The following is a 10,618-nucleotide window of genomic DNA, read 5'->3' on the forward strand; positions in this document are numbered from 1 at the left end:
TCGCCATTTTCTAAAATAGAAGGTGAATTTTCTGGTTCAGGCACACCCTTGCTTGACTTCGCATCCCACAGTGTGAATCTGGGAGTGACGGCTTATTCTCTTCTTGCATCTCTCCCTGGTTTTACTTCTGGCCAAGGAATTGTTCAAAATCCTGAGTTTTCTTCCTTCCTTACCGTCCTGGACACTCAAAGCTGGTGAGTGTCTCATAGGTTTGCAAAGGACCTTTCCCCAGCCCAAACTAGCTTTCCTCCTGTTGCACTGAATTATATGCTAGTAAAGTTTTCTTTTGATCCATTCTCCTATCTTGCAGGAATTTCTAAGAGTCTTTGATATGATGATAGAAAAACACACAAACACCTCTATTTTTTTAATGTCATGTGATATTAAAATTTTACTTTTTAATTAGAAGAAACTAAATGCTTAGATAAAAAGTGTTTTCTAATGAAGAAGCAAGCTTGTATTTAAAAAAATGAATAAGAATGTTTCATTGTAGAATGGGATTAAAAATGTCATTTGATAAAACTATTTTGGATCATTACTTATCGTGTCTCTTTTCTTTTATATTATGAATGTCTTTAGATATTCAAAACCCAAGAAAGTAAAATTTATGAAAAGGTAATTGTTAATTCTCTCAACTGAGACATGAAGGATGGAATCAGGTTTGTAGGAACTATTAATTTTACAGCTCAGTCAGATGCTCATAACCTCCTCTGGTATTTTTGCTCTTTGGCTTATGTGCCTGTGATGAGCTTCTCTAGGCTGTAGGGGGTGCTAGCTAGTCTAAGATGCCCCAGTTGCTCCACAAGCCTTCCATCCTTCAGTGGTCTAACATGGGCTTGTTCTCATGGTGGTGGCGAGCCTGGCCAGGATCCTAAATGCCTTGCAACCCAAACAGTGTTGCTGCCACTTTTCTATTGCCCAAAGAAAGTTACAAGGACAGCCAGTATTAAAGGCAAAGAGAAATAGGCTCTAATTTCTGGATGAAAGGAGCTACTAAGAACTGTGATCATTTATGGAATCTACTATGTCTGGAACATGTACAGCTTTGGAGCTGTCGTAGTCATGTAGGAGAAACTGATAGGACATGAAGATAACTTGCAGAGATTATAAGGCATGGTTGACTGAGAGGACCCTGGCAACATTTGTGTTCCTAGTTTCAGTTGCTCCTGAGACCTAGTGGTAACCTTGAACTTCCCTCAGTGTTGCTGTTAAATCATTTCTTGTGTGTATGCGTCAATTGTCTCCATTTTACCTAACTAACTTAAATGAGTTGAGGTTCTATCGGCTTGTATCAAAATCCTGCAAAAAACCTGTACTCAAACTTGTTTACATTTTCTTATTCCTTGTCCATTCTTGTCTAATATTAATATAGTAAGTAGAATAAAGACTAAGTTATATATTCATTTAGCTATTGCCCTTCATTTTTCAATTTTTTTTCTAATAAACCAAGTGTCCATCTTCATTAGGCAACTCAACTATATTTAATTCCTCATTCAGATTTGTAGGATAGTACTTTTTAGATGGTCTGAGTAGTTAGGCACTACACTTTCATTCTAAAAATTAGAGACCAAATGTCATTTAGGAAATTGAAAATCAACTTTTTATGACTTCGATTGAAAGAACTCATACTGAAATGTGAACAATGTTCATGAAAATTTAATAAATAAAACTAATGATAGTGCATAGTAATTTTAGAATGATCAGGCTATTAAACTACTTATAACTAATGCTAATACCTTTGAAAAAAGAGGGTAATGATATTGGAATTTTATGTTCAAAACAAAACTGAACTTCAAAAGCCTTTCATGATCACATATATCAAGAGTCCACTTTGCTCTCACATTCACTATCTAGAGACATTCATTTCTCACTTTAAATATAATTATTATGGATGTAAAACTCTGGGGATTTGAAGCAATTTTCAGACTTTTGAAATGCCACATATCCCTCTATAATTTTGCTTTTTCTCTGAAGATTTAAAAATATCCCCTTATCCTCTTCCCTCTTTGAATATCTAACACTATGGGCCACTGTAATTGAGACAAGTGTGTCCTTTTATATTCCCTTCAGTATATTTGAAGAAAAACATATTCTAGGCAAAAGGTAAATAATGTTTTTAGAAAACCGTCACACAGACTAAAGATGTTAAGCTTCTGAATGCACAAAGTAGGAATGAAAGCCCCTGTTAATGAGCTACTCTGTGACCCTTCATGTCCTTGCATCTCTCTGAATAGAAACAAAAGACAGGGCACAGTTTCCAGGAAAGACAGTATGAAAGTTGAGTAAAATTTGTGTAGGAATATGCCTTTTCAGTATATTCTTCTTTCTTGAGAACCAGGGAGTACTTTCAGAGTTATCTGAAATTTATAGAGGTAAAGGAGTTATCATTATTGTCCCCTCTTTCAGTGGATTCACAGGAAACTTGGGATAATTAAAGAGACTTATAATTAGTGATAATGATGTTTCCTCCCCTTTCTAACCTACCTCAAATTTAGTTATGAAATATGTCTCTATAGAAGTTTATATGTCTCTATAAAAGTTTAAATGCAATTGAGTTGAAATATTCATATTCTCGAGAGAAACAAACAGAATTTTAGTATATTTCCCCCAATGAGTTCCCTTCATTCCACATACCACACCCAGTATCTGTAAATAAAGTGCACCTTCCAAGGCAGTCAATGAGCAGTCAAGCATGTGAATGAGGCCATATTTAAGCAACGTTGTTGTGCTGTGCTACAGAGTGAAGTCCATCAGAGAGCTGATGGAACACAGGGACCATTTGGAAAAGCTCTATGAACACATTTACAAAAATACCAAATACACATTAAGAGGAACTTAACTTACTTCGTTTTGACTGCTGGAAACAACGATACACACAGGGATCCGGGCGGTTAATGTACTGTACATTATTATTATGTAGTACAAAACCTCAGTCTCGCAGTTCCTCAGAAACCACAAAGTGAGCTGATTACACAGTGCCCTACAGAATAGACTTTAAATATAAAGGAGCAAACACCGCAGATACTCTTTCAGAGCTTGCCAATTCACTTGGCTTTTGAAGTCTTGCTATCGGGCTTCTGTGCAGGATAACTTTACAATATTTTTCACCCTGCTAGAGGTTTTAAGCTTGTCTCAAAAACAATAAAGAATATGGCAGAAGCCCTTGTTCATTGACATAAAAATAAACTGGTACAACTGTAACAGCAAAATGAATTTTCTGAGTTCAGAAGTGATGCAATATGTAAACCTAAGCCTCTGAAATTAATGGAAGTCCCTTGACACGTTTGAAGACAAATACCACGGTATCTTAGATATGGGATTGCTCTTTCCTATTATAGTTCAACTTTAGGGATTTTATTTTATACTGGAAATTCAACCATGTTCACAAATGAGCTAATGGTTTTCATCCGTAGATTAACCTGGTTTTCAGAAGGGTCTTTAAGACCCTGTCTTATTCTCACATTCTCTGCTCATACATGTTTTTAGATTCAAGTGTCTTCTCACTGCAATGACTGGAGAAAGACTATCCATGAGGATACAAGATGGTGAACAAAATCACAATCCATGCTTAATGTTTATTTTGATGTCTTTTGGTATTTGGTTAATTTGGAGATAATGAGTCATTCCTCTAAATGAAAGTGTGCAAAAAATGTTCTATGAATGTTGCTGTCATTGGAAATGATTCGGTGAAAGTTTTTTTATATTTTCAAGTAATACTATTTCACCTATCAACAACAACAACAAAAGTAAGAGTGGACTATGTAACTCATAAGGAGGTCTTCTTTTTTATTTTTTAATGTTTATTTATTTTATTTTTTTTTGGCTATGTTGGGTCTTCGTTGCTGCTCGTGGGCCCCCTCCAGCTGCGACGAGCAGAGGCCACTCCTCACCACGGTGTGTGGGCCTCTCACCACGGTGGCCTCCCTTGTTGCAGAGCATGGGCTCCAGGCATGCAGGCTTCAGCAGTTGTAGCACGCGGGCTCAGCAGCTGAGGCTCATGGGCTCCAGAGCACAGGCTCAGCAGCCGTGGTTCACGGGCCCAGCTGCTCTGCGGCATGTGGGATCATCCCGGATCAGGGTCTGAATCTGCGACCCCTGCATTGGCAGGTGGGCCCTCAACCACTGCACCATCAGGGAAGCCCAAGGAGGTCTTCTTCATAAAATTCTTCCTGCTGAAATGTCAGAATAATATGATTTGATTTCTACTCTTTTTCAGAGTTTTGGTGACCCATGACACCAATCACAGATATCTCAACCTATCCAACACACTTCAAAATGCAATGAGGTTTCCTAAAATAGAACTTGCTGACAAACAGACCTATATGAGTAAGAAGAAGAAAAAAAAAATTCTATTGATTTGGGGAAGACCTAACTTTATATTTGGTAATTTGGCCATGTTGTCTTATAATTTGTTCCTTGCTTCCACTATGAGCAGAGAAATTAATGTCTAATGTCTAAAAAAAATCTGTATAAATCCCAACTTTGACCTAGTATGTATTTCTTTCAGATTTTTTTGAGAATGGTATTGTATATTCAGGTTATATCAAAATATAAAGAAGTTACCTCTTCCTCAATATTTCTTAAAAGACTTGCTGAAAATAGTGTTTGCTTTTAATTAGAAGTAAATGTGCCCCATCATAGAAACAAAGCAATATATATTAGTTTAATTTTCTCATTCATTGAGAAAAACAGTGAATTATGAGTTAGGAAAAAAAGAATAATTTAAAGCAGGATGGAAATTTATTCAGGCTATTGCTAATCATACTATAATAATCTGTAATCTGAATATGTTTTCTGATTATTTTTAAAAAGCATCTTTTATTGTGATTCCCAATTTTTAAAAAAAATCACAGTATGATTCAGTAGACACATACTCATATGTACACACAAATGTGAAACAAAACTTTTATGAAACAACTTACCTTTACTCATATGACATACTCTGATAGTTTCTATTCTAATTCTATTTTTTAAATGTTTATCTGGATTCACTAAATTGATTTTATAACTCACTAATGAGTTGTGATCTGCCATAGAAAACATTGCTTTGATCTATATCTTTAAAAATGTGAGGAGGTGACTTTTATCTTAATAAGTATAGAGGTGTTAAAAACATATTTCTCATACAAACATACAGTGAATTTGTGTCATAATTTTATTCAACACATTAATGAGGATATCAGGATGAAAACACAAGACCTAGTTTAAAGAGCATTTGAGGTATTTATATAGTAATTGGAGGAATGAATTCTGAAAATAAGGTTGCTAAGTGAGATATGACTAGTTAACTTCCTACAGAACAATTAAGCCACAGTTAACAACTTATCAATTTCTGCAGTTTAACCTACAGAAAGAGCCAGATATAGTCGAGTCAGGAGACAGACAACCTATCAGGGATTTTCACAAAGAATTTTATAAAGTAGTGCTAAGTAAATACAGAATTTGTGCTAAGTTCATGCAAAGGCTAAAAGACAGTGTCATAGTATAACATAGACAGCAACTTTAGGAAATACTGCCACTCTTACCACCTATAGAATTAAGGAACTAAAGGAAGATGTTAAATCTTCATCATTAAAAATCAAACACTTGGAGGAGGAGCTTTGTGGAGATGAACCTCATATTTCCCTGGTGCTAGAGTCTCTGTGGGGGACATGATGAGATCAAATGTCGGAAATGCAAATGTTGAAAAGATTACAAACCAGAATCACCTGCTGTTATGGAAAGGCACTGCTGCAGCCAGAATGAAGAAGTGTTGTTGGGGTAAATATCTGGAGCAGGAAAAAGCAGAGAGGAAGTCCACCATAGGAGCAGTCCTTCTATCTTCTCTAGTCCTGCCATCTCCCTCCAGTGGACCCCACTGGCAAAGTCTAACAGGGAGCAGCAGGTCAAACAGAAATGTGGTATGCAAAGCCCCTGCCCAGAATCATAAAGCCAACTACAGAACTGGGGCTGGAGCCAAGAGACAATGGTTTACGTCACCCCTACCTCTAACCTTACAGGACAGTGAAGGGTTTGCAATTTTATCATTTGTGGACTGTTATCAAGAGTCATATTGGATCTAGTGAGTTATGAGAAATGCTGTAGCATGAAAGCAAGAATTAAGCAATCATCATTTTCCTTTTTCTAGTTTTGAGACATTTTTCTTTATAAGAAATGTGTGGTATAATAAAAAGCTGTACAGAGAATGAAAATTACTATAATTTTAACATTTTCAGCATTTCCTATTAAAGAGATTTCTATAGACCATTATTCAGGTTTATTATTCTAACATTAGACACATTTTAGCTTATTAGCTTAAAATCAACAGCATTACTATTATGAATGCAAAGATGTGCCCACTTTCATGATTCTAGAGTACTTTTGTTCAGAAATTATAGAATTGTTAGTAATAATCTGTGAGAAACTGTAATTTAAAAAAACGTTAAATAAAATTTATATATGCCCACAATAAAGATTTCAATGATTTATAAACATATTTTTGAAAGTAAAAAAAATCTATCTATATGTTCACAGTTTTATTCACACAAAATGGATCCTACTCTACATTCTTTACAACTTAAGTTTTTAACTTAATATCATGTCTTACCGTATTACACAGGTTGATATTCCCCAATCTTTGTATTATCTGCATTCAAATGTACATGTACATAATATATGTTAAAATTATTTAACATAACCTAATTATGTTAAATTTTGATGGGAATTTAGGTTGTTTCTAACTTTCTGCTATGTTGATAAATGATAAATGATGGATGGACAGATGATAGGACACACACTGTAAAGTCTTTATATATGATTTCATATACAAGGTATATATATGCTTTGTACATAAAATGATATATAATGGACAAAACAATACTGAGTTACATACTAACAAGCGTTATTTTGTTTACTGTTTATTAATAGTTGGATCAGCAATTGATGACTTAAAACACCATGAAAGAGAACAAAATACAATCCTATGAGTGTCATCTTCTCATCCAAGGCATTTTTATAATAAGTATCTTTCTTTCTCATAACCAGATCCTACACCACGTGAAGCCCTTGCCATATTATAGCTACGACCAGCCAGTGATCAGGTACTGCCAGGCTCACCAGCCACTCCATGTCAACAAGGGCTACGAAGCAATGTCTCTCGAGCAGGATGAAACTCCCAGCCTGGAGCTCGGGCCCGACCACAGCTTCATCACCACCATAGCCAGGTCTGCAGCCCCAGCCATTTACCTTGAGAGAATAACAAACTAACATGAAAGGCAACTAACTCCTCATTGGGGAACTCGACGCGGGGAAGGAGGGACTTCATTTTAAAGGAGAATGGGTGTCCAAATCACGCAACCCAGCTCGCTCATCGTTCCTAAGACATTTATGACATAGACGAAAGGAAACAAACAAACGAAAAACTGCTTAAAGAGGGCAGTGGATGCACCTGCAGCATAACCAGGAGAACTACAGAATTCTCTTTGCTTTAAAACATACAAACAGAAATGTTCCGGGATGTAAATAGTAAAAGTGTCAAGTTCTTATAAAAATAGATTTCACCTTAGCTACCTATAGGTTTGTTTGTATATTTTGCTTTTTCTACACTGCATGGTTCCTGGGCTGGAGAACCACAGGGGGTGGGGGGTGGGGGGGAGCATCAAACCAGGTGTGGGTGGGAAGTTGGGGAAACAATACAGTTTTCCTTGTTAGGTGTGTGTAACAGATTATTAAAATTGCTTTCATTTCATTTTTCTCTTAAAAATGTCATTTGTTCATGTTTGGTTTGTTTTATTTTAATTTTTTTCCTGGTCAAGCAATTCTGTTTCCAATTCTCAACATGGGTGTTCAAACTTATGTTGTACCAAAAGAAGATTTGGTGTACCACAGACCACAAAGAAATAAAGTTGACCACAAAGTTTGACAAAGCCACTGGAATCAAAATCTAGGCAAATGATCCTTCAAGGCACATTGTATACAAAGTGAGTTTTGATTTTTTTTTTTTTTCCTACTGGCAGTCCTCACTGTGAGCTTTCACTATGTGAGAAGTGAATAAAAAGACATGTGAAGATCTCCAAATGAGAAGACAATCTGAAATATTCTCACCTGGACTAGGGGTATATGAAGAACAAAGGCCATGTGGTCAATGAATGAAACTGCCAAGCTACAAATTTCTAAACACAAGATAATGTGTAACCTTGGTTTTTAAATTATCAATTAACTTTTGTGTAATTTTTATCAATAAAAGAAAAAAATGTTGGAAAAGTAAACATATTATTTTGCAGTTGGTACACCACAGCCCACCTAATGTTGAGTGCTTTGTCTCTATATTATAGAATCTTTCTAGTCTATATCAGAGTAATTTAAGAAGAATATGTTGGTATCTATCAAGTGCCTTCTGTATGTTCCACCCTCAGGTAAGGAAGTCCTGAAAAAAAGAAGTATGAGATATCTTATGCACTAACTGGATTCATAATTACTTCTGGAGACATGATGTAACTCAAATAGAATTAAATAACAATATGAGAAAAAAATAAGTGTCCTTGAAAGGGTTAGAGGTTGAATGATCTTCTAGGAGAGCAAGAACTGTGTGGAAATTGATTACTAATCTGAAAAAAGCATAGTGATCACCCATTTTTTTTAACAAAGGAAATACCTATGCACACATCAGTTGAACCATTTTCACTTGACTTCCTTGGTTCTGTGATGCTATATCTCATCAATTCTCTGATTCACTATGGATGTTATCCTGATCTAACCACTGGTCTGATTTGATATTTTTAAAACAAATTGAAATTATATAGTCTCTGTCATCCTTTATTAAGTGAGATTTTGCATTCTGAATGGTGCTAGTATGTGGTGGTACTAGTGGGTTTTCTGAAGAACTGGCATCCATTTAATTCCAAATTCTCCTAAAATAATAATAAAAGAGCTTTGTCAATTACTTTCACATCAAAGTAAACAAGCATAGAGTATAAGAATTTTTTTCTCAAAGTCATTCTTACTACAATTTTAAATTAGATTTGAAGTTAAATTCTATCTTAATTGATTAAAAAATTATGTCATATTAAAGAAAATTAAATCAAAGGAAGTTTTTCACATTGGAACACAGGCTGTTTTTCTGATTCTTGTAACCTTCCTGTTAACATTTATAAATTTGGATTATATTATATCTGGCCATGTTTCCTATCTATTCAAGTAGAATGAATTGACTATGAGCTTAAAAATTAAAGATAGTTCTTTGGCATTTTGATTTTTTAATTTAATAATTATTTAACAGATTTGTAGCAGAACATTTTGGAGTGCCTGCCCAAATTACAAGGATTCTCTTAACCCTTCCCACCTTCTCCATTTATCCAACATCACCCATATATCCCATCTGCCATCCCACCCTGCCTGAGGTGATTTACTAGAGGTCATACCTGAAAATTCTTGACCAAATCTGGCTTAAATCAACAATTTATTTTGTTTATTTATTTCTGTTTCTTGTAAACAAAAGAGAGTTCTAAATTGATAATATTCTTCATGTTATTTAAAACTGCCATATTTGATCCACTGTTTCCTCAAGTCTAATGTGGAATACTGAACTGCTAACAAAACAGACAACATTATGACAATGCTATACCCTCTGAGTAGGAAAACTTTCAAATATTTTTTTAACTATCATTTACATATGCCAGAACAAGTTATACTGAGCTTTAGAACTCTATTGATGATTAAACAGAAAAACAAACCAGCCAACCAACCCAACAAACCAAAAAACCTAAAAATCATCTTTGCTTAAGTAGGCTTAGAAAAGTTCTTAATTGAAAAATTCAAGCTTGATATTGTATGAGAGATCAAGTAGAATTTTAGAGAAAACAGCTTCTTGAAAAAATTAGTGATATTTCAGCAGATGACTTAAGAACCAAATATTAGATTATTCATCCTTTAAACACAAAAGTCAGTCATATCTGTGCTGAAAGCCTGGTGTAAACAAGGAGGATGCAAGGTTTCTCTTAGTCACCATTCAGACTAAATTATTGTCTGGACTCCTCAATGATATCGTGCAAACTTGTCCCTCAGGTCACTTTCATCACCATTTCTGGTTCATTCAAGTGCTATGCAAACTGATTGCTCTAGATTCCCCCTTCTCCCTCAACATGGAAGAGAGTTTTAAATTTGGAATTGTGGCCCCACTAAAAGGTGCCATTCAATGAGTCAAACGACACACTTAGTATTTTCCTAGCATACAGTGGAAGAAATATATCACACCTCTAGAGACGTTTTGATTTTTTTTCTCTACTTATAGCTAACATAAGGTTTTTTTTTACTGTCTTCTAAAAGTCAGGAATTATTTTGATTTTACTTATTTTTCAGGTTAAAATGTTAAAGAGCCCTAAAATAAGTTATGCTTTATTTCAAGACCACCCTGATTAGTAATTTGATTTTATACTATAACATTTATTGAACCTCTGAAAGCTATGCAGGTTGAGGAGTATCATGGAGTATTTATAGAGCAAGGACATGAAAACCATGCCTAAATGGAATTATGAATGTGATACATACAGACTGGAAGGGTCAAGTATTCAAACATTCTGATTACATTTTGCATAAATATTCTTAGTAATGCTGAGTTTGCTTTTACTTATTGTATTAGGCA

General features: G+C 35.0%; 1 protein-coding gene across 1 annotated transcript in view; it reads left to right on the forward strand.

Moving 5' to 3' along the window:
* LRRTM4 (leucine rich repeat transmembrane neuronal 4) overlaps positions 1-7,648 on the forward strand; it is an 850,841-nt gene extending 843,193 nt beyond the window's left edge. The window contains exon 3 of the mRNA XM_060027735.1: positions 7,024-7,648. Within this exon, the coding sequence (XP_059883718.1) occupies positions 7,024-7,245 (222 nt within the window). The 3' untranslated portion in view covers positions 7,246-7,648. The remainder of the gene's footprint in view (positions 1-7,023) is intronic.
* The last annotated feature ends 2,970 nt before the right edge of the window (positions 7,649-10,618 follow it).

The sequence above is a fragment of the Delphinus delphis genome, chromosome 12, assembly GCF_949987515.2.
Source record: "Delphinus delphis chromosome 12, mDelDel1.2, whole genome shotgun sequence".
In the NCBI taxonomy this organism is placed as follows: domain Eukaryota; kingdom Metazoa; phylum Chordata; class Mammalia; order Artiodactyla; family Delphinidae; genus Delphinus; species Delphinus delphis.